Raw genomic sequence first — 24,663 nt, forward strand, 5'->3', positions numbered from 1 at the left:
AATGGGCGTGTGGATCATGAGATTAGAGTCCCTATAATACAATGAAAAGGGAAAATGGAAAGAAGACCCATTTCCTGGCAGACACTGTCTAACTACATTTCCCTGGGAGCTGGCCCCCACTGCGGTCAGGTCAGGCGGGAGCACACTGTGGCGGGCAGCCTGTGCTGTCTGTGGTCTCATCGGCTTCTACATCACTCGGACACCTGACCCCCTGGACCCTGGTGCCCGCTCCCACAGGGCACAGAGACAGAGAGCGATTCGAGATTTCATCTCAAAGCCACTGACAACAAAATCAAACTGAGCGAACCCAGGGCCTCAGCACTAGCAGACCTCCCGAGTCACAGCTGGCAGGCAGGTGGCCCAGACGGACCTGCACCCTATTTCGGTCCCAGGTTTGGAACTGCCTGGTCTTTCGGTCAGGAAGGTTGGTCCAGGTGGCCGGTGACCCTAGTCATTTCAGGGACACCTGTGTGTCTCTATCCCACTCCCACTCGACGTCCCCTGTCATAGGCGGCAGTGAGCTGTGTGGCCAGCCAGGGGGTTGAGCTGGTACCTCTGAGGGTTACGGGGAGGCATCCCACCCCGGGGAGCTCCGGTGACAATGGCATCTGCCAGGACCGCGCATGCTGGACAATCCCAGGAAGGAAGGGGCTCCTGGCAATCGGCCAGTGTCCCGGCACGGATCGGGATTGGGAGGGGGGCCAGGTTCCAGAGACCCCTCCTCTACACCGAGCCTGTGTGGAAGACCACGGTCAAGCGCACTTACTGGGAGTGGCGGCGACCCCGGGGCCTGCAGTGCAGGACTCTCCCGGCAGGCAGAGCTCCGAGAGCTCGTCTAGTCCGGCAGGCGAGAGGCCGACCCTCTGCTCTTCTGGACGGGGGTGGCACCCGGGGGCCCTGGCATCAGCCTGGTCCAGGATCCCAGCCTCCTGGGGGGTGGTCTCCTCTGCGCAGGGGTCATCTGTGAGGGCCTGAGCACATGGGAACGGTTGGCAGGTTTCACTAGGAACAGGCAGCTCCTTGGAATGTGGGTCTTTCCTGTCCAAGGACTGAGAGTTTTTAGGCATCATTTGACCGACCAAACACAAGTCACCCCTCCCCTCCACCCCAGCAATTCAACTCCCTTTCATTTCAAAGGGCTCTGGACTTGCCACCAGAGCAGGACCGTGGACCAAAGACCTGATGGGTGCCGGCTCCCAGCTCTCTGCCCTGTTGGGCCCTGCACCCAGGGGTCTGTAGATCGCCCCGGGTGGACCCTGTCCTGGGCTGGCACCACCCGCGCCAGGGCGCTGAGACGTCAGGGCTCCAGCTGGGGCGCCGTCACTCTGGGGCTGGAGTGCGCCAGCCTGTCTCCAGTCCCTCATGGAAGGGATCCCATGAGGCAGAGATCACCCCTTTTCCACGTGAGGTGGGAGGCGAGGAGCCTCACACAGGTCGCCCAGACCAAGGGCACAGAGCCAAGGAGCTGAGGGACCACACAGCCAGGCTCTCCCCGGCAGCCCTGTGGGGGCCCTGTGTCCTGGTGCGATTACCAACAGCCCCTTCCACCACAAGACCGTCCTAGCTTGGGCAATAAGGTGCAGGAGCCCTGCGGATCAGACCAGGGGTGTGGGACTCGGGGACCGTCTGACTCCTCTACCCTGCGCTCCTGCGTCACGGGGAGTCTGCCTTCATTAGACAACCCAGGCCCCCGACTCATCGGCCCTGCACCCCTCTTCTCAAAGCAGCACACCCAGGCTCTCCAGGACAGGAGGGTGTGAGGCTTCTGTACCCCGACTCCAGTTGCCTCCCCCCTCTGCTGCTATGCCCACAGGGCCATCAGACTGTCGCCCAGAATGCTGTCCTTTCCTGGGGCCCAAAAACCTGTCCCCCAGGTTAACTCAGGGGTGAAAAGAGAGTCCACTGACCTGCAGGCCGTCCGTGGCCCCTGAGACCGAGGACAGGCTTGGCGGGTGACCACAGGACGGATCGGAGTCGTCGGAGTCGGCCTCAAAGTCCCAGCCGTGGATGGGGAGGAGGCGCTTTTTCTGAGCAGGAAGAGATTCCAGGGAGAGGGGAGGGAGGGTCAGCCTGATTGGGGGGGGGGGCAGCCTTCCCGACCCCAGGCAGCAGGGGGTTGTGGGAGAGGGTGCTTCCACGGGCCCATCTGCCTTCTGTGCTAGACACGAACTCGAGCAGACCCTGAGGAGGCTCTGAGGGCCGCCCAGAGCCCACCCCCATCACAGGACCTGCACCCCCAGCCCCTCTTAGAAGAGCAGGGGCAAATACCCGCTGGGCCTCCGACGGGCACCTGGCTGCTCAGAGGTGCTGAGGTCACAGGCCCGGGCTGCAGCCTCGGGGGGCAGGCGGGGTTTCTCAGGCTAAGGGGGCCCTCCCGCCTCTCCCCCCTTGGTGAAGGAGGGGCGCCCAGCACGGGGAGGAGGTAGGGAAGGGGCCCCCAAGAGCTCCTTCACCTCTAGATTCTAGAGCAGAGCTGAGTTCCAAATCCTTCCTTCATAATGGTTTCTACCCTTCGAATGTATTTGCAGGGAATATTTCAGACACTAGAGAGTGTTTCGGGAGCCCAGTAAATAAACAGCACAAGTACAGTGTTATTTTCGTAAGAAGATGCATGTGCTCCCCAGGGAGCAGCTGGCAGAACTGCCAGTGTGGCTCTCAGAGACCCCCTGACTCTCCAAGGGTCTCCATCCAGCACCGCCCACCCTGCCCCACCCCTCCCCCATCCTCTTCTGTCGCCCGTCCAGACCCCCAGAGGCTCTCTTTCCTGCCTTTATCACCAAAAATAAGTTAAAAACTAAGGGAAAACAGGGCTTCCCTGGTGGCTCAGTGGCAGAATCCACCTGTCAGCGCAGGAGACACGGGTTTGATCCCTGGTGGGAAGATCCCACATGCCAAGGAGCAACTAAGCCAAAGCACCAGAATCACTGAGCCTGCGTGCTCGAGCCGGGAGCCACAGCTACTGAGCCCATGCGCTGAAGGTCCTGAAGCCCACGTACCCCGAGCACGCGCTTTGCAACAGCAGTGAGTGAAGTCGCTCAGCCGTGTCCGACTCTTTGCACCTCCGTGGACCGTAGCCCACCAGGCTCCTCTGTCTGTGGGATTTTTCAGGCAAGAAGACTGGAGTGGGTTGCCATTTCCTTCTCCAGGGGATCTTCCCAACCCAGGGATCAAACCCAGGTCTGCCACATTGTAGACAGACGCTCTACTCTCTGAGCCCCCAGGGAGGCCCTTGCAACAGCAGAGGCCCTTCCAGCGAGAAAGATGAGCGCTGCAGCTAGAGAGGAAGCCCTGCAGCTAGAGAGGAAGCCCCATCGCTGCGGCTAGAGAGGAAGCCCCGCTCGCTGCAGCTAGAGAGGAAGCCCCGCTCGCTGCAACTAGAGAGAAAGCCCTGCAGCTAGAGAGAAAGCACCGCTCGCTGCAGCTAGAAAGCCAACATGCAGCCACAAAGCCCCGGCAGGGCCAAAAATAGCTAATAAATAAAATAAAGAACACAGTCTTAAAAAGATAGGTGAAAACAGGCATAAACCAATAAAACCAAGACTCATGGTAGGCTATAAACAAAAGCAAGAAAGTTCACAGAGGAGAGCGGAGGGGGCTGCTCTCCTCAAAGGCACAAAGGCTGACTCGGGGACACCGGTGCCCTCAGGACCCGTGAGCATCAGGGCTCTTGTCCGGATGGGCCAGCTGGAGGTCCCGGCAAGCCCCGCCCTCCGCTGCGTGCTCTGGGTTCCCACCGGGATACCGATGCTGAGAGCTGAGAGGACACCTGGATTTGGTACCCAGCCATCTCAGAGACAGTGGGACATGGCGGAGGCAGGCGGGTCTCCGGGCTCCTCCCAGGTTAGCTAGTGGAGGCACGCAGAGCCTGAGGTTTCTCCGGAAATCAGAACAGAAGCTCCAGCTTCAGGGGGAAGTGGGCGGGGCCGGGTAAAGACCTACTTGGCTGCCGAGGGGCTGGGGCTGGGCCGCCGTGCCCCCTTCTCCATCCTCTTCAGCCTGCTCTTCCTCTCCACTTGGGTCTCCGGGCATCTGCTCGGGCCCACCTGCAGTGAATGCCTGCGTGACTCCACCAGGGGGAGCGACGGGGACAAACCACCCACCCATCCGTCCATCCCCCCACCTCCACCTGCTGTGAAGCTCCCTGACCAGGCCCTTTGCTGGCCTCCAGAGCCCTATCAGAGCATCGCTTAGGGCTGGTCTGAATCACAGCAGGAAACCAACACCCCGCCTCACTTTCACCAACAGTCGCCTTCACTGACCACCTCCTAGGGATCTGAAGGCACTGCGGTGTGGTGGGCGAAGGAGCCCTGGAGCAGTCACGCTCAGCCCAATAAGCCTCTTCACCTGCACTCCATTCACCTCAGCAGCGGCCCGGGCTTGGGGGGCGAGGCCCAGCCGCTAGCACCCCTCCCCGCCTCTCTTCTTCTGACCCCCCCAGGCCTGCCCCCTCCTCCCCCGTTACCCCCACTGCAGCCTCATTTTCCCCTCTTTTCTCCTGTTCGCCCTGGCCTGGGTTCTTCTCTTGACACTACCAGGATGACGCCGTGAATTCTGGGGCTCAGTCTGGCAGCCTCGGGGATGATCCCCCCTGCTCAGGGGCCGAGGGCACCCTGGCACCTCTGTGAGCAGGACGGACTTACTGCGGACGTCGGGCGCGATCCGCACTCCATCAGGTAAACCTACGATGGAGGCAAAGGCGCTGAGCAGACAGGCATTATCCTGCCCGAGCCGGGCTTCCTTTCCTGCCCCCCCACCCCCACTGCCTTCCCGTCCTGTTTCGGGGGCGGTAGAGGGGGGCGTGGGGAACGCGCCCAACCCTCTGAAGCCTCCCACGCAGGGAAGACCCCGGCGGCCCCCCGACCTGCTACCCTGCCTGGGCCGGGTTTCAAAACATTCACTTTGGTCCCTTCTTCTCTGTAAGTTTGAATACTTTTTTTAAAGGCACGACTTCCTCATTTCGCGCTCGCTTCCCGCGCCCTTTCTTGTCTGCTGCACTGATAGGGGCCAGCAGGGAGAAGGCAGCTCCCCCGACCTCATCACCCCGCCTGGGCCCGCAGCCCCCCGATCGGCAGCGGCCGGAACCGGGTCTTTGGTTGCCTCGCAGCGCCACCTCCTGGCCCTCAGCGGTGACAGTTCGGAAACGAGAGGTTGCGGGTGGTACCGGCTCCCGCAGCTCCGGGCCCTGGCTGGGCCGTCAGAATCCTCCTGGCTTTTTAACCTAAGGCGGATTCCTGAGCCCACTCGGGTCTCTAGAAATAAGCACCCCCCATACCGGGGCAAGGCCCAGGTCCTCAGGGTTGTGATGTGGCTGTGGTTTCCCCCCGCGAGCCGGGACTTGAGATTCTCAGATGCTCCGCAGGATGGCTTTTCCCACCTTGCCTGTGGTTCCCACGCCTGAGCCCTGCGCAGGGGGCCGGACCACACTCCTGCTGCAGGAAGACCCCTTGGCTGGCTGGCTGCTGGCTGGCCGAGCCAGCACGGGGATTTACTGATAAGCTCCGGCCGAGATAGAGATATGGGTCACGGAGAAGCAGCCTAGGGAGGAGGTGGGGAACCCCCTCCAAGAATAGGGTGACAGTGCCTCCCCGTGTCCCCAGGGCACCCCTAGTGACGCTGGCTGTCTCAGCGTGGTTCTCAGGAGGACCTCTTTACCCTGAAAAATGTCTTGGTTTCGATGACTTATCACATGCCCCCACAGCCCCCACCCAGGGAAGGTCCCTCAGCCCGACGGCTGTCTGTTCCTCCAGGTGCTAAGAGCCATTACAGGTGAGGGTGCCTCTGGGTGGTCTGTGCTAAATTCAACAGCGTCCTAAGGGACTGCCCTGGCGGTCCAGTCGGCTGACTCCAAGTTCCCAATGCAGGGGCCTGGGTTCGACCCCTGGCCAGGGAACTAGATCCCTCATGCTGCAACTAAGGGTTCAGATGGTGCCATTGAAGATCCCGAGTGCTGCAAAGACCTAAGGCCCCAAGTGCCACAACTAAGGCCCTGGGAAGCCAAAGGAATCTGAGCGAATACAACGAAAACCCACAAGAGGTGCCGAGACCCCTTTGAAACCTGGGCTAGGCCCAGTCGCGTCAAATGCCCTGGGGGTGGCCATGCCCAGCTTCTGCATCCTCTCATTAACCTGGGGCTTGAAGGGGCATAAGACACAAGGTGGCCCCTCCCCAGAAGGCCCAGGGCAGATGGCCAGGCTGGGGCACAGTGAGGACACCCTCAATCTCAGGAGCATGGCACCTTCTCTGGACCTGCAGAGGCTCCAGACCCGAGGGCACTGGCCTTGGTCCCCCAGGTAGAGACAGTCAAGATGCTGAGCCCCCAGACAGTGGCCTACTAGCTCCCGTAGCCTGGATGCCTGGCCAGGTGTAACGGCAGCACTGGGGCTCAGGGGACAGGCTGACAGGCTAGTGTTTCCAGAAAACACCGCTCAGTTCTCCCCATTCAAGTCCAGGAGGAACGCCCAAGTTCAGGCAACCTCAGAGCCTTCCCTGAAATATTCGTCTACCCAAATGGCCTCAAGGTGGACCACACAGGTGAACACACGCTGAGTGGAAGAGCACAGTCTGGATTTCAAGTTCTTCATGGAATAAATACTTGGATCCAAAACATGAAGGCCACTGATTGAGTTATAATCCATCTCTTCAAGTCTTGATTATCATCAGACTCAACGGGAAATGTTTATTGAAAAGACAGAGTCTAGGTGCCAAATCGGACACCTAGGGAGGAAGCCCACTCCTTACCTCCTCTCTGCAGCCGCCCACAGAGGGACCGGACCACCTGGGCACTCCCGAAGCGCTTGAAGCGGGCTCTCACGTGCCCGTAGTACCACTCCAGTGAGCCCATCTTCACGACCCTGCAGGCGGGGACACGGAGCTCAGGCTCATGCTTTGCCCTGGGGGGGTGCACGCACGTGGGCACACACACACACACACACACACACACACACACACACGAGTCCCTGGAAGGGACAGACCAAGCCCCCCATCTGCAGGACCCTCCGACCTCGAGATCCCACTCACCTGGCCAGGTGGCAGGGCTCACAGAGCCAGCCTTGCTCCTCTGGGTGGGGGTGGCCGCAGCCTCTGCAAGTGAAGAGGTGGCACTCCAGGCATTGCCTCTTGGGGGTCTCAAGGAGCCGGTAGGGCTGCAGGCAGTGGGCGCAGTGGGTGGTATTCAGGTGGGCCGTGTCTGAAAGCAGCTCCCTCTTGGAGTTTTCCTTCTTAATCTTGCCCTTCAACCCCCTTTATTGTAAACAAGAAAATATTGGACCCCTTGTTTTTGCAACAAGCTTTAAATGTGTACACACACACACAGAGCTATCAAATTCAGAGATTCAGACAATAGCGACCCCAAAGTCAGGTAATGGTGCCATAGGCAGGCCTTATGTCCACAGCACCACCCCATCCCACTCCAGGGAAGACCAGCAGGCTGGGTTCAAACACGTGCCATCCAGGTAGGCTGGAATCGAAACCTGCTATGTTCATAGATGTGAAATTGCATTTCAGCACTTCTGTGACTCTCTATGAGGTTATGTTTTCCCAGGCAGTATGCCCATGACTTTCTTTCATTGCCAAATGGGGCAAACCATACAGATTTGGCCTCACGGGAGGGGGACACCCACCACGGCCTGCACAATCTCACGTGACTCAGTATAACGGGAGGAAGATGGACAGAGGTCCTGGAGCCCAGGTTCATTCCCCAGCTCTGACCCTGAGCCCAGAGATTTTCTGATGCAAAGCCCACAGCCTGCAGGCTCTGCCCAGGCACGCTGTGCAGCTGGACAAGCATGGACCCACGGCCACTAGGACCCAGGGTCCAAGCTCCCTCAGACCAGGTGGGGTTGGCGGCTCCAAGAAACTAGCAGAGATGGGGCCGGGGGAATCCTGGAGGGGCGCACCCTTGTCAGGCCACACGGTTATCTAGAGTAAATCTGTTGCCCAGTTTTATTGTTTAAGAAAAATTAGATCCCATAGGCTGCAACTAAGAGTTTACATGCTCTAACTAAAGATTCTGAGTGCTGCAAACAAAGACCCGTTGTGCTGCAACTAAGACCCAGCACAGCCAAATAAATAAACAGAAGAGGAGGTTAGAGAGACAGAAAATCCAGGAGGCCCTGGTCTGGTCGGAACAGCAGCAGGAGTCAGAGAGGACAGGGCGAGAAGCCTCATCCAGATGTCGGGGTGGTGCTGCCTTCTCCAGGGCCCGGCCGGCCACACCTGCTCTGCCTCCCTGGCCTAAGTGAATGGGGCTGAGCTGGGGACAATACTAGGTAAGTGGAGGTCAGGTCGGGACCTGATTGTGAGAGTTGAGAAGTTCAACCCAGACCAGGTGACGGGAGCCATAAGGGTTCAGAATCACAGTGGTCCCACTGCTGCCTGGATGTGCTCAGTCCCTCGGTCATGTCTGACTCTTTGTGACCCATGGACTGTAGCCTGCCAGGCTCCTCTGTTCCTGGGATTCTCCGGGTGAGGATACTGGAGTAGGTTGCTATTCCCTTCTCCAGGGATCTTCCCAACCAGAGATCGAACCCAGGTCTCCTGCATTGTAGGCAGATTCTTTATTGTCTGAGTTGCCCAAATAACCTCCCTAAAAAGGCTACACAGAGAGTCCTAAGGGCAAAGTCAGACAGTATTTCCTTCTGGAGCAGGTTGAGCTGACTCCCCAAGTTGGTTTTCCAGAATAAGACTGAAGAGTCCCGGGAAAACCAGTTCTTCACACCAGCAAGTGTTCAATCACAGCTTCCCGGTGAACTTGCCAAGTGAAACTGACTGGAAAATGTGTCCCCAACAATGAACACACTGCTCTTGTTCTGGCTGCAGAGAATGTCTGCCAAATGTAATATTTTTAGTTTTAGATGAGATCAAATTAATCCATTCTTAGCGACAGAAATTAGCCAGACACTAGATGCCATTGTCTCCAGAGAACTCCGCAAAAACTGTGGTTTCTGATGGGGACGCCCCAGAGCAGGGTGGGGGTCTAAGACAAGGCGGTGATTCTACGGAGCGAGCTTGGGGAACCTCCTGATCAAGCTAGGCTTTGGCTGCGCTGCGCTGACTTCCCTCTCCCCGCTGTGCACTGAAGTACGCATGAAGACAGACGCAAAATAAGACTCTTGGCCCCCAGGCCAAGAAACACAGTCTAGAGGTAGCAGGAACCTAAAATGATTATTCACTGCCAGTCTAGATAAAACTGCCTTGACAAGGCAAAGAAAGCGTCTGCCTCAGGCTTCCCACCTGGCCCCGCGGAGCACCTGGCTGGGGAAGGGCCTAGTCTTCAGCTCCACTCTTACGGTCTCTACCTCAGCCAGAGAACCTAGAGGCCACCCCGTGGCTGGGCAGGGCCCTGTCCAGCTTCTCTCCATAAGCATCCTCATTCTCTATCCAGGTAGAGTCAGACCCCCTGGGAAAAGAGGTGAGGATATGGGGAGGCAGGGGGATCTCAGGATGCAAAAGCACAGGGCGTGAGGTCCTCTTAAATAAGAGCTCACAGAGTCCAGAGGAGGTGGATGTATTTCAGGTGTTGAATTTGGGGGGAACAGATAAAGACACTCTGCTTTAGACACTTTAAAACATAACTTCTCTTCTTCACAGCTGGAGAACAGGAGGGTGGGAAGATGGGGACCCCATGTTGGTCCAGCACCAGATGCTGGCGAGCCACAGAGCATATCCACCAACCTGGAGAATCTGAGGGGCCAGAGACACCCACAGCCTGCTGACAGCAAACACGGGGTTGACCAGATGTCCCTGCACTACAGGCGCTTCAGTAGGCAAAAGCCCAATGTGAAGCTTCAGGTCAAGGTCACCTTCAGAAACACAGATGCCTGGATGAGATGTACCACCAGAAAGAGAGGAAGGCTTGAAGCCACCTGTGTGCTGTGCAGGAGGTAAGGAGAAGCCAGGCTGAGATGGAAAGACCACAGACCACATCCACTGAGATGGAGAAGACTGGGCTAAAGTGAAGATGGAAAGGGACCAAAGTTGGCAACGAGGAGGGGAACGGGCAGAACGTCAAGCCCAGTGATTCAGAACAGTGGTCTCAAAGTGTGGTCCAGGGGCCGCCAGGGGTACCCCAGACCCCTTGACAGGGGCCACAGTGTCAAAAGTCTTTTCATAATTACACTAAAGTTTGTCTTTTCTGCTCTTGGGCCCCTGCACTGGCAGTGCAAAAGTAGTGGTGGGTGAAAGCTCTGGGCTCTCAGAACAGAACCAGCCGGAGGAACAGACTGTACCTCTGCTCTCAGAAAGGAAAGGAAAGCATGGCTTATGAAGTGTCTCTGACTGAAAGCATGTCAAGTGGGACCTCCTTGCTGGTCCAGTGGTTAAGAATCCGCCTCGCCTGCCACTGCAGGGGACACGGGTTCTTCCCGGGTCCGTGAAGATCCCACATGCCACCAGGCCACTAAGCCCACGTGCGACAACTACTGAGCTGTGAGCTGCAGCTACTGAAGCCTGCCTGCCCTGTTGTTCAGTTGCTCAGTCATGTCTGACTCTGCAACCTCACGGGCTGCAGCATGTCAGGCTTCCCTGTCCTTCACCATTTTCCAGAGCTCGCTCAAACTCATGTCCAATGAGTCGGTGATGCCATCCAACCTTCTCATCCTCTGTCACCCCCTTCTCCTCATGCCCTCCATGTGTCCCAACATCAGAGTCTTTTCCAATGAGTTGGGTCTTCGCATCAGGTGGCCAAAGTATTGTTGGAGCTTCAGCTTCAACCTCAGTCCTTCAAGTGAATATTCAGGGATGACTTCCTTTAGGATGGACTGGCCCTAGAGTTCCACAACAAGAGAAGCCATCGCAATGAGAAGCCCTCACACGGCACTGAAGAATAGCCGCTGCTCACTGCAACCGGAAAAAGCCTGCAGGCAGCAACAAAGACCCAGCACAGCCCAAAATAAACTAATTAATTAATTAAGGAGTATGTCAAGTGATGGTATTAGTTGCTGGTGACAAAATCCAGGCTTTCAAGCTCAGAGAAGACTTTTGGAAGATTTTTATGTCTCTGCTGCCCTGAGCTTCAGAGTTTTCTGTCACAGAGAGGTTTCTGATGAGAGCAGCAGTGATAATGATGACTGCGATTGCTTTGGTTATGTATAATGAAATGTACTGACATCGGGGAAGCCTGCACAGGTGTCACCAAAGCACATGTGGATAGAAGAACCATTCCACGTGTGACATAGACCAGCGGATTTTAATGTAACGGGAAGGGAAAGTTCATTGACATGGTTTCAGATTCCACATTACAACTTCAAGAAACTACCAGTCACAAGGTTTTCAGGTATTGTCAGAACACAACACCCATAATCATCTGGAAAGGCTCCTCCTTCTTTTTCTTACTACATCTGTATGAAGTCCGATTTTCTTCAACAACACATGAAAACACCCTGAGTGCAGAGGAAATAACAGAATTCAGTCATCTCCAATCATGCCAGACATGGAAGGGGTTTTCAAAAAACACAGAACAATGCCATTGTCCTCATTTATGTGTTTGCTTTGGAAAAATTTATTTTTCATAACATTTCTATTATGTTATAAGGGGACTACTGTTCTTTTAAATAAATGAACAACTACTTTTTAAATGTCCAGTTTCAATTTTTGACGGGTAAGTATAGACAGATATAACCCAGGTAAGCAAAACCTCTTTGGACTTTTCAAAAATTTAAGAATCTATCAGGGCAAAATGCTTGAGAACCACTTATTTTGAAGCCACACGTTTACTCTCCTGAATGCAGAGGAAACGGCTGAAGAGACAGGAGTGCGGAGAGAAGATGATGGCCAGGACAGAGAAGGGCAAACATCTGGCGGGTAATTCAGGCACACCTTGGAGTTACTGTGGGTTTGGACCAGACCACCACAATAAAGCGAGTACTGGGATAAAGTGAGTCACAGGAATTTCTTGGTTTCCCAGTGCAAATAAAAGTTACGTCTACACTATACTGAGGTTTAGTCGGTATGCAACAGCATTATGGCTGAAAAAATGATGCACATACTTCAGAACACTTAAGCGTTATAAATTGTTAACCATCTTCTGAGTCATGTTCTGTCTGATGGTGGAGGGACAGCTCTGTGTTGATGTTTGCTGACTGATCAGGGAAGTAGTTGCTGAAGGCTGGGGTGGCAGCTTCTTAAAATAAGACAATGAAGTCTGCTCTGTGGATTGACTCTTCCTTTCATGGACAGATTTTTTGTAGCATGCAATGCTATTTGACAGCAATTTACCTACAGTAGAACTTCTTTCAAAATTGGAGTTAATTCTCTCAAATTCTGTTTTTGCTTTGCCAACCAAGTTTATGAATATTCTAAATGCTTTTTAAAAAATTTATCATTTCAACAACCTTTACACCATCTTCACCAGGATAGACCTATCTCAAGAAACCACTTTCTTTGCTCATTTGTAAGAAGCTACTCCTCATCTGTTTAAGTTGGACCATGAGATTGCATCAATTCCCTCACATCTCAGGCTCCACCTCTCATTCCAGTTTTCTTGATACTTCCATCACATCTGCAGTGATTTCCTGCATTGAAGTCTTGAACTCCTTAAAGCCACCTGTGAGGGCTGGAATCAACTTCTTCCACACCTGCTAGTGTTGATACTTTGACCTCTTCCCATGAATCACGGGTGTTCTTCAAAGCATCTAGAATGACAAGTCTCTTCCAAAAGGTTTTCCATTTGTTTTCCCCAGATCTATCCGAGGAATCACTATCTACAGCAGCTATAGCCTCCTGAAAGAGATTTCTTAAAGAATAAGACTTGAAAGCAACATTCCTCCTTGAACCATGGGCTGCAGGGTGGATGTGTGTAATAAAGTATGAAAACTCTATTAATATCATTGTTCATCTCCGTAAGAGCTCTTGGGGGATGTTTCCCATTGTCAGTGAGTAGTCATATTTTGAAAGGAATCTTTTTCTGAGCAGTGGGTCTCATCAGTGAGCTTAAAATATCCAGTGAACCATACTGTAAACAGATGCGCTGTCCTTCCAGGCTCTGCTGCTCCGTTTATAGAGCATAGACGCAGTGGATCTGGCAGCTCTTTGGGGCCTTGGGATTTTCACAGTGGTAAATGAGCACTGGCTTCAGCTTAAAGTCATCAGCTGCATTAGCCCCTAAAAGAGGGGCAGCCTGACCTTTGGCACTTTGAAGCCAGGCATTGACTTCTCCTCTCTAGCTATGAAAGTTCTAGATGGCATCTAAAATCAAGGTGTTGGCAGCAGTGTGATCCTTCCTGGAGGCTCTGGGGGAAGGTCTGGTCCCTTGTTTTTTCCAGCTTCTAGAAGGCACCTGCATTCTCTGGCTCACGGCTCTTCTTCCATCTTCAGAGTCAGCAGTGGTAGGTTGAGTCCTTCTCACAATAAATGACACTTATACATTGTCCTGTCTCCCCCTTCCTTTTATTTATCAGGCTCCTTGTGATCACACTGATCTACCTGGTTAACCCGATTGGCCCCCCGCATCCAGGCCCCTGACTAGCAGGTTTTATTGCACCTGCAATTTTTATTCCCCTTTGCCACATAGCCCAACATACTCATAGATTGGGGGATTAGGAAATGGGCACGTTTTGGGGTTTGTTATTCTTCCAGGTTTCAGAGGGGAAAGTGTGTAAGCAGAGATCTTACTCCCAACCGAGAGATTTCAAGTATGAACTTCCTACTCCCTGTCCTTCCTGAGAAAATCGAATCTCTAGTATGACCCTTAAGAATGAGTGTGAAAGAACCAATGGGACACAGAACTGAGGGACAATAGTATTAAAAGTATGTCAACCAAATGAAACATAAGTGTCCGAGAGAATTGCTGAAAGAGGACAAGCTTCAAGCAGTAAGGATCAAAAGAAAGTACATGATCCAAGGTCCTGACTATACGAATAAGTGTCAGGAATTATAATGAGGGAAATGGAAACTTGCTGAAGTTCAGTGGTTTTTCCAGCAGTCATGTATGCATGTGAGAGTTGGACCATAGAGAAGATTGGGCCTGGAAGAGTTGATGCTTTCAAACTGGGGTGCTGGAGAAGACTCTTGAGGGGCCCTTGGACAGCAAGGAGATTAAACCAGTTAATCCTAAAGGAAACCTACCCTGAATATCCACTGAAGGACTCATGCTGAAGCTGAAGCTCCAACATTTTGGCCACCCAGTGCAAAGAGTTGACTCATTGGAGAGGACCTTGATGCTGAGAAAGATTGAAGGCAGGAGGAGAAGGGGCAGCCGACGATGAGATGGTTGGATGGCATCACCGACTCGGCGGACTTGAGTTTGAGCAACTCCAGGACATGTGAGGGACAGAGGAGCCTGGAGTGCTGCAGTGCATAAGTTGCAAAGAGTCGGACACGACTTAGTGACTGAACAACAGCAAAGTTCTTTGAACTCTTCCGAACAGAGTGAGCAAACGATGAAAAAGAAGGATAAAGAGGAACTATCTAGTGATGTGTGAACAACAGACCGCTGGGAGGGAGCTTCACCGAAATCTCGTAAGTGATCTCAGACCAAAGTTAATCTCCAGGCTGTTCTGGCAGCTGACTTCCTGGTTGAGCTTCTGTGTTTTCAGCCCTGGAGTTGTCTGTCAGTGGTGCTAAGTGGCCCAGCAAAGGGCGACTTCAAATTCCTTGTTATCTATTTATTTTTAAAGCAAGTCATGGTTTGCAAGCCATGCCTCACACCAGGAGATCTTTCATGGATAATCTCAGGCATTTGGGCTTGTTTGAAAAGATTACAAATACACATCACCACCTGTTTGCCTTTCTGGGGACGGTTCACAGCCTAATATTTGACTTGTGGGCCGTGCCCTTGAAAACAGTGTTCTATGAAGGAAAATTCGAGTCCTCACCCAGCGAGATGAGTCACCCATGCATTCTTATTTACCCCTTTCCTTTTAAAACCTGGGGGTTTCTGTGTTTTTCTGATTTGGAAACTTCTTGATCATTCCAATTTTAAGACTTTCTTTATAGGTCAAAGATATAACTCATTGCCATTTCTGTTAAAACTTTCTTTTAATTTTTTAAAAATTAAACATTGTCTTTTTAAATTCAGAGGTACATATTTAGTCAATACTTATTGATATGTTGTGCTGTGATTCTACCCGTCTTGTCACATGTAGGTTTTTCCGCCTCAAGATTAGGTACATGTTTATCTATATTTTCTCCCAGTAACTTCCATAGTTTCATGCTTTACATTTTTAATATATCAATTAGAAATTGAACTTAGGTCACACTCCCTCCCCCAGTCTTGCACTCATGGTCAGCTGTCCCGACACTCAGCTTTAATTAATCCTTCCCTTTCTCACTGATATGAAATGCTGCCACTGTACTGGAAACTGTTACACACACTCGGTCGCATTTTAGAACCTTCATGTTGGTTCACTGACTACTTACATCCGTGGAAGGCCCATGTTATGCTAATTAATGCAGCATTAAATACTTTTTGTTATCTCCTGGAATGCGGCCCTGCTGATTAGTCTTATTTAAATTGCTGTGTCTTACGTCTTCATTTTCTATAATGTTTTTTTTTCATATTCCCCCAAATGCCTTAGGAATTTGACACTAATTTCTCAAGAGCCAACACCATTACAGCATTCTTCCCATACAGAGGATGGGATACCATTTGTTTCAATTTACAGTTTTGGCATGTCGTTTAGTGATGTTTTATACTACTCTTTATATGGCTATGACATGTTTCTTTTTTTATTGGAGTATACTTTCTTTACTTTTCTTTGTGTTCTGTTGGTCTCTGCTGTGCAATGAAGTGAGTCAGCCGTATGTATACTGATAGCGCCTCCCTCTTAGACGTCCCACCCACTCCCCCATCTAGGTTATCGTAGAACACTGAATTCAGCTACCTGTGCTATTCAGCAGGATCTCACTAGCTATCTATTTTATACATGGGAGTGTGTTTATGTCAAAGCTAATCTCCCAATTCACCTCACCTTCCCCTTCCTCCTTAGGTACTTCATATTTTTTTTTTTTTTATAAATAGGATTTTTCTATGTACATTCTAATTGGTTACATCTGATGTCTACAAAGGGGACACTGATTTTCTGCTGGGAGCCAGCACAGGCCATCCCACCCCTGACAAGGTCATGTGAAAGAGAACTGTTAAGCAAGGCTTCAGGACTCGAGGGGCTCCCTAGACCAGCTCGAGCATCTACCCCCAAACCAGAATCTGTCTGTCTTACTATTTTGTGCCTTTCACCAACTCTCCTGACATTAACCGGGGGCTATCCACGACCACATTTCTCTGGAGAAAATCAACTTAGGGCTCTAACTAATAAGTCTCCTGGACATGAGAGGAATATTTCAAATCTAACCCTCTCTGTTAGCATTCTAGCTTACTTGGCAGGTTTATCCAGACTCTTGCAGCTACACATGTGATTGTTCACAGCCTCCCAACTGTGAGAGGCATGGGAAGCCTAAAATATAGAGCCTTTCAAAGAGTTAAAAGTTATTAGAGTAGGGCTGGTGTAGGATTTCATTATTGGGCCAATGCTTGTTGCTGAGTTCCCATATCTCTTATCCACTGAGCACCTGGGAGTGCATTAGTTAACATAGTTGGAATGTAAGAAAAACAAGTGTAGCCTTGAATTTAACCACATCAGACCTTTGAGCTAATTGGTTCTTTCTTGTAACTCACTGCACCTTTGCTCTGTGAGAAATGTAACTCTGTTTAGCATTTTCTGAGGCTGACATAGATTAGAAATATAAAGAAAAAACACTTTGAGGGAAAATAAGTTTTCTAGTTGAGCAGCCTTTATCAAAAGAGGGTCATAAAATGTTCACAGGCCTTCAAGGCCAGAAGATAATGTACACAACATCATTTGTGGGAAAGGTTTGCAGAAAAAATCCTGGTTTTTATAAGGGCAAAACTGCTGGAATGTTTGGGCTGACTCTGTATGACCTTGCATCTTTCATTTCCCTCTATGTACAAGTTGAGGTATAAAAGTCCCTTTTGAAAATAAAGTAAGGGGCCTCGCTCAAAAAAGCTTGGTCACCTGTGTCTTTTTTTTTTTTTTTCTTTCTCTTACTCTCTTTTTCAGGCTGATCCCTTAGAGCATAACGGCTCCCTGTGTTCACTTATCTGCCCAGGTTTCTAAGACCTGAACAGGAAGACGTTCTGTGTCTTCACTCCCTCAGGAGACGGGGAGGGAACCTGTGGCCTCCGTGAACAGGGCAAGCTCCTTGTCTTGGGGCTTTATTGGCTTTCTGTGTAAACCAAGGAATATCAGCCCCTTTCTCTCCTCTATTCGTCTCTCATTCATTCATTCATTCACCAACGCTGTTTCTCCTTCAGGTTCCCCTGGATCCTGCGGGGGCTAGACCCTGGCAGTTTTCTTTTATATTCTTGTATCTTATATAGCTAGACTACTAAATTCTCCCTTAAAAATTTTTTTTTTTTAGGTAACTATCTTAGTTTTTATCTTCTGCAGGTAATAGTTTTGGATTTCCTTGTCCATTGGTATACTGCTTATTTTGTTACTTTCTCTAATTGCACTGGCTAATAGATGGAGAAGGCAATGGCACCCCGCTCCAGTGTTCTTGCCTGGAGAATCCCAGGGACGGGGGAGCCTGGTGGGCTGCCATCTATGGGGTCGCACAGAGTCGGACATGACTTAAGGGACTCAGCAGCAACAGCAGCAGCAGCAGCACTGACAGAACATGCTAAATTGGTCACGATAAGCGGCAATGAAAGAAATTCTTTTCTTGTTTCTAACATTAATATATCATGATGGCTATTGTTTGAAGCATTTTTTCATCATGTTAAAAAAGTATCCTTTAATTTCAATTTTATTACTTAAAAAAATCATCAAAAATAGTGAGCTATCAAACATTCTTCCACAGTGCTGAGATAAGCATAAGTTCTGTCTCCTTAGCCTGTGATGTCCAATACAATTTCAGTGATGACAGAAATGTTCCATATTTGTTGGTCCATTGTGGCAGCCACTATCCCTATGTGTGGCTGCTGAAAACTTGACATATGACTATTGAGACAGGAGAACTGGTTTTTAAGTTGTATTCAATTAAGTTAAACAGACACATGCGGCTAGTGGCTTCCATTACAGCCTTAGGCATATTAAAATGGTGATTTAACTGAGCTGTATTTTCCCTCCTTTATCTTTGTTAATATAGGGTATCAGAGTGAGCCTAACGAACATGTTTTTTCCTGGTCTGAAGCAGTTTAAACAGTGTAGGAATTCTCTGTCCTTCGGGTATGTGAAAGATTAAAGATCTGAAGCGGCCCAGATGCTTTCATGGACGTTGAGAAGACATGTCTTAGGCAACTTACTCCTTTAACGCACCAGAAGGAGGAAGAGGGGCCTTCAAAGTAACCACAGGGAAAAGCCAGGAAGGTGTGGGAAAAGGAACACGCCAGTTACAGACACGGGATCGGTGAGGAGGGCAGAGTTCAAGGTCAGGGAAAACTAGGGTCTGAGAAGGGGCTTTGACTGGGCCCCGAGGCGTAGCTGCCAAGACAGACCAGTGGAACAGGAGGCAGTTGGAAGGATGTGAAGCGCTTGGATCATTTGAAGTTAAGGGAGCAAGGTGTGCCAGCATTTAGCAGGGCGCTGGGGCCAAAGGAAAGGCTTTCTGTGTTTTTTGTTTCTTCTTGCTTTTGCTTTGTTTGTTTCAATGTGGTGCTAGACCCTTCTGACATTCCAAGCAGGAGCCAGAGGGCAGAGAGGGGGTAGCTGAGGCAGCTCCAGGAGCTGGGAGCAGAGGAAAGGTCCAGAGGACCCGGAGGCGAGGTACTCGGAGGCGAGGACCCGGAGAGGGAAGACAGGGTGGCTGTGAATACGGTAAGTGCAGGGATGGGGGAGGTGATGCCTGGCAGCCTCGAGGCTTCTGTGAGGAAGCAGGCGAGTTCATTCCAAGGCCTGGGGTCTTGGCGGGGAGTGAAGGCTTGATGAGCTGCCTAACGGTTTCTGTGCGTTTTGGGGTTTGGGGTCCTCTGGAGCGCAGCCCTGTGTTCTGAGGGGAAGCCGAGAATAACACCACACTCCGCACAGTAAATACCCACTCCCCAGTCTCTGGTCACATAAGCCAACTTCAGGGAGACGTTATATCTGCTTGGGGCTAAATCAGAGGCTATACGGCCCCCCTTCCTCCTTACATTCCCAAAATAGTCCGCAAAGAAAGCTGTTTGGAAGCTCCACAGGCCTCTGTCACTCAGGAGCTAGCCTCCCAGGGACATCCTCCTGGTCAGTTTGGAGGGGAGCTGTCCGAGAGGTCTACCAGCAGACCTGGTGGCCCCTGGAACAAATGGGTTCTATGTGGCACATCTTGTTAGGAGGCTCACAGCGAACACAGACCAAGATGCTCCAGCTGGTGCCCTTCAACACTGGCTGGCATCTGTCTTCCCCACAGGGCCGCAAGTGTCCCCCACAAACGGCAGGAGGTCAGGCCTGGCCGAGGGGTGAGAGGCTTTCATGTTGTGGGGATGGTCCACCGGGCACTGGGCATTGGGCATTGGGTCAGGGCCTGGGCCAGCTCACAGGTCACTCACTTTGACAGAAGTCAAAGTGCCGGTCCCTTCCACCACGTGGGAGAGGGTGCTGGACCCTTCACCCAGGCCCTGCCCCAGTATCCTTTACAGGGGGTGCTCCCACCTGGGGAGAAAAACCGAACAGCAACCCAGCTAACACACACTTCTTTTCACTCTGTAAATATGAAATGGAACGCATTTTTGTTTGATTGTTTCCTAATTGGTATATTTTGTGAATCGTCTCTCAGTAAATCGACCTTGCGGCTGGTGAACCGACCTTGAGCGCACACATTGTGTCCATCTGATGTGTATTCAGGGTGGGAAAGTTCTTTCCAAGTAATGAATATGTTTGGGTCTTGGCTTCACAGTTTTTTCTCCTCTATTGACTTTGTTCTCTCAATGACCTTGGTAAGGTTTTGAGCTGGCCCATCCACTTGGCCTCTCTTTTGGAGTGTGTCGAAGACATCACAGACTCATCTGATTGCTGTGCATCTGAAACTAACACAGCCTTGTAAATCAACTATATTTCAATAACAATTTAAAAAACCCTGCTCACCTGAACAACCCCTGAGCCGCTCAGTTTATTACAGGCCCCCGCTCAGTGCTCAGCTGAGGGCCAGTGCCTGCATGCAGGCAGTTGTGATTCAGAGACTAGAGACCCAGGAACTGGGAGAGCCCATGAGGACCCCAAGGGATCATGCAGAAACCCCAGTGTGCTACAGAGACTGGGATATTGTGGTTGCAGGAAATGGATGGTTAACATTGAAACTGGTTAAATGCAGATTAACATTGAGATGAGGCCAGGAAGAAGGAGGTTTATGATTTTTAAAATGTCTTCAGTTTCATAACAGACTGCTGGTATTTTAGCCAATGCACTCTACAGAACCAATGTCAGTGTCCAAACGCCAAACAGTCTGTATTCTGAGCTGTGCCCTTCCTGAGTCTCAGCCCCACCTGAGTGGAACGTGAACCCGTGGGCTCTAGTCTCACGGAGCCGCATGACCACATGCCTGGGTCTTGCTCCTGGGGGTCAGGGGGACACTGGGGAAAAGGCCTGTCACAGGCAGATGTGGCTTCACTTCTTGCTGCACGGATAACCAATGACACCCAGCAACAGACAAGCACATCGGTGTTTCCACGAATGCCCTCCGCTCAGCCCCGCGGCTTACCTCTTCCAAGCGCGTCACCAACGGCCCGGTGCGCCACGCGCATCCCCAGCGGCCCGGTGCGCACAGGAGGAGTGAACACAGGAGCACTTCCGGGGCTCCAGCATCCTCGCCTTGGCTCTGCTGTGGATTCTCCCAACCACCACCTCTCCGCACGCGGACACTCCCAGGGACCACGTCCTGCGCTATTGTATTTAACAAGCGCACCCCTAATTGTCACATGTCTGGCCGAGAAGACACTAAATTCTGAGCAAAAGGCTTCGGGGACTTCTGAACAAGGATGTCACCCTGACCTTAAATGAGTGACCAGGGACCTGACCTGATCCACGGGCCCCCCAGGAGAGGGGGTGTCACCAGTGGGATCCTTTGGAGACTTCCTTTCTAGCAGTAACTGGAGGCTACCAGGGTGTGTCTCCCTTTTGCAACCTGAAATGACTGCAAGAAATATGGAAAATAGGGTGCTGGGGATCTGGAGGGTGCGGTGCTCCCTGTAGGCAAGAAACAGGAATTTCTGCAAAACTACCTGGGGTCTGTCTGGACAGAGGGAGGGGCTGACGCCCTCAAAGGTCTCCCTGGAGAACTGGGATCCCCCGCCCTCCGATCAACCTGTGCTTCTATAAAGGTGTGGAATGGGAGGGTCTGAGCTGCCATTAAAAATAAGAGTGACAACGGCTGGGCTGCTTGGAGGGGCTGTGATCCCCAGACAGGAAAGACCAGGCAGGCTCTGTCACTAAGAGTGTTGGCTCTGAACCCGGGCGCAGCCTCCAGGTTGAGGCAAAGACAGGAGACACGAGGCAAGGTGGGCGCCTGCCCCAGTCAGCACCAGGACGATGCCCAAGGCTGGCTCTGGGCCCTGGTCCTGGGGTGGCAGCAACTGATGGGAGTCAGGGCTCCAGACACCAGTGGGGTGAAAGCTGCTTCATAATGAAAACCCTGGGGGTGACCTGCAGCCCAGGACAGAGCAGAGGGGAGGGGGGCTGCACAGAGAGGCAGCAAGAAGCCTCCTGGTACTGCCCCAGCCCCCTTCCCACCATCACCAGGGGGTGCTGGGCTCCACTGAACTTGTTTCACTAGACAGCTTGTCAACACCTTGACTTCCGAGCTCCAGGCCCAGCAGAGAGCTGTGTGCTTGCTTTAGGCTGTGGAGTTTGGCGTGATTACAGCAGCCACGGCCTCTGTAGGTGGACACTCCCACAGTCCTGTCTCACTGGGCTCCCGTCCGGTGTGTGCGGGGCCGCCCCGTCCACCTCATGTCTAACAGGCCACCCAGTGTCCACAGATCTGTGTCCTGGTTCCCTCCACCCTTGCTCCGCCCTCAGCTTCCCCGTGTGAGGTGAGGACCCCTCCAAACCCACAGTTACTCAGGCCCTGACTCTGGAGTCATCCGAGACCCCAACACCACCCCTAAAATCAAGACCCCACAGCCAGCCCTTCAGCAAACTTTCTGGCTCCCCCTTGACAGCTCATCTGACCGCTTCTCAGTAGCCTGCCGGCTGCAGAGCAGAATCTGGGTCTTGTTACTCCCTCGCCTAAAGGCCTGCAGCCACACAGAGAACAGCCAGTCCATGTCCTGCTGGACCCTCAGCCTCGTGATTGCCTGCACCTCACCCCAGCTCTGACCTCCTCTCTGCCCTCAACCCTGGCAGGAGCCTTTCAGGCCTTTCCCTTGGCCACTTCCCACCTGCCTTGAGTCTTCACTTAAAGTCTCCTCTGCAATAGGCCTGCCAACCCACAAAATACCCCGAGGCAACAAGGGAGCCCGGGAGACGGCTAAGCCTTGGAGGTTCAGCGGAGGAAGAAGCAACGCAGAGAAGAACATGTAACGCCAAGGGGGCTTTAGCTCAGCCCACGGGAGCGGCCTGCAAGAGGGCGCTGGGGCCTCTGCAGTGAGGATGGGGCGCCCCCAGCTCTGCTGGGAAGAGGCAAAAGCCTGCCTTTGTCCTGAAGGCCCTTGATCCCGGCTCCCGGGTGTTGCAGGTCAGCACCAAGACTTTCCCTCTTCACCACCTTTATTCATGCGAGGCTGTGGTCTCAGCATTAGCAGAGAAGGTCACCCTGGCGCTGGATCAAGTTGAAATAAAACTATTCAGGGAACGCCTGACCATCGGGAGGGAAGTCGGAGCTCCTTGTTTTAATTAAGGGGGAACTGAGGTCAGAAAGCACGTGACTTTCACCCAGCGTCCTCCACTGAGTTAGTGCCGTCTGCCTGCCCAGAGACCTCCAAGGGGCCAGCCCCTCCAGAGGATGCTGGGACCACGAAGCAAGGGTCCCGCCACACACACTTACTCTAGTCTTTCCTCTTCTTTCCTTCGAAGGTCGAAGTCCCGTTGAACCACCTCCCAGACGTGCTTGGCCTCTTCATCCGTGAGCTTGGAAAGATCCAGTGTCTTCCCCATCTCTGCTGCTCCTCAAGGTCACACCTGGAGTAACACAGGGCCCAGGGGTCAGCCCAGGAAGCCCGTGAGGGTGCCGGCCGAGTCACAGAGGAAGAGACAATGCAGAAAACACCGATTTCCCAGGAGCTGGACCTGGGTTAGGTCGTTTTTGAAAACAGGCAAATTTGCGTCTGGAAACATGCACAGTCAAAATATAAGGAACCCACGTGTAGAGTCCCCACAGCTCAGAGTCGGAATTCAGATGACACTGTGCCCTTTCTGGACACTCAAGATCTCAATTCACATCAAGAAGACAAAGGAAGGAAAAACCTGGCTGTCACAAACCAAGAGAAGCAGAACTTTACCACCTTTCTCGCTACTCAGGGTGCGCTCCGTGGACCAGCAGCATCTCCCGGAGCCTGTGAGAAATGCAGACTCCCAGGCCCGGGCCCTCCTGATCCAGAATCTGCGTTCTGACAAGGTCCTCGAGGGGTCCTCCACCTGCCTCCCCTTCCCCCAGCACGCCCACCTGCTAACAGCTAGCGGAGCATCATTCCATATATCGTGATGACCGCGACGCCCCCCTGGCACTCAGGCACACATTTTGGTGCCCCCCACCCGGTCTGTAGCAGGTGGACCGCAGACCCTTGGCCAGAGACCACGATTGCTGCACTCAGTCCAGCTCTGTTCTGGCGGGACGGGGTTGGGGGGCAGATTCTGTCTGGGTGACGGGATCCTGGTGGGAACCGAAAGCTCAAGAATCTTTGTGTGACTTCAGCGAGTCTTCACGAAGGACAAAAACCCGCTTTTCAGGAACATCACAGAAGGGACCCAGTCTGTCTGGTTTCACTGGGAAGCCCTAAACACCAACCAAGGACGCAAATCTGCTTCTGAATTCTGAGCAGCATCTCCATTCACTGACGCTGACCTCCTGAAAGTAATCTCTGTGCAAATGCAAACAACACTTGTTCTGTGCTAGAAAGCAAGTCTGCTGTACAAGACGCTAATTATGAAGCGTCATTTTCTGAGTAACACTCAGATACCGCTTAAAATCAAAGTGGCCACAGAGATCCCGTGGCTGTCAAACTATGCCTTAAAATAGGTGAAAAATAATTTGTAATTTTTTTTTTGCACTGACCCTCTCAATATTTCCAAACTCAAGCACTGCGTTATGAATGTTGTACTAAGAGGATGCACTGATGGGTCAGAATCATTCAAACTATTTTCTTTACACTTGAACTGAGATTTTTGGATGTGAAAACATTAAACCCAAACTGACTCTTGATGCTTCCCCAGAGCACATAGTTTCTGTTTGTCTTTAAAAAATGGAACAAAAAGTCATTTGATGGATGCCTGGGGTTTATTCATCTTTGCTTTTTACTGTCATTGAGAAAATTCTATCATAAGAAGAACATTCATTTGAAATTCTATTTTCAGAGCAGATGAAAGCCGTGACTATCAGCTGAGTAGTCAGCATTCTCTCTCCTCTCCTAAAGGAAAAGTTACAATTTCAGGCTTCATTTCAAGAAACTTAACTTGAGAGATGTGAGGGAGAAAAATAGAACAAAAGGAAACCAGTATATTTTTCTTGCCATGCAAGCTTACCTGTCTTAGAGTGGGTCAGTGGCTGATGACCCATGGATGAATGGCCCACTAGGGGTCAAAA

The 24,663-nt window shown here is 51.9% G+C and overlaps 1 protein-coding gene across 4 annotated transcripts in view; it reads right to left on the bottom strand.

The window, feature by feature from the left end:
• MLPH (melanophilin) overlaps window positions 1–24,663 on the bottom strand; it is a 46,721-nt gene that overhangs the window by 16,496 nt on the left and 5,562 nt on the right. For 2 of the 4 annotated variants that reach the window (XM_027958636.3, XM_060398009.1), the window contains 7 exons: window positions 22,909–23,042; window positions 7,018–7,239; window positions 6,739–6,851; window positions 4,641–4,679; window positions 3,940–4,043; window positions 1,908–2,027; window positions 767–971 (listed from right to left, as the gene is read on the bottom strand). In XM_027958636.3, coding sequence (XP_027814437.2) covers window positions 767–971; window positions 1,908–2,027; window positions 3,940–4,043; window positions 4,641–4,679; window positions 6,739–6,851; window positions 7,018–7,239; window positions 22,909–23,018 — 913 coding nt within the window. In that variant the 5' untranslated portion in view covers window positions 23,019–23,042. 4 annotated transcript variants of the gene reach the window in all.

Source organism: Ovis aries, chromosome 1, assembly GCF_016772045.2.
Source record: "Ovis aries strain OAR_USU_Benz2616 breed Rambouillet chromosome 1, ARS-UI_Ramb_v3.0, whole genome shotgun sequence".
NCBI classification, from domain to species: domain Eukaryota; kingdom Metazoa; phylum Chordata; class Mammalia; order Artiodactyla; family Bovidae; genus Ovis; species Ovis aries.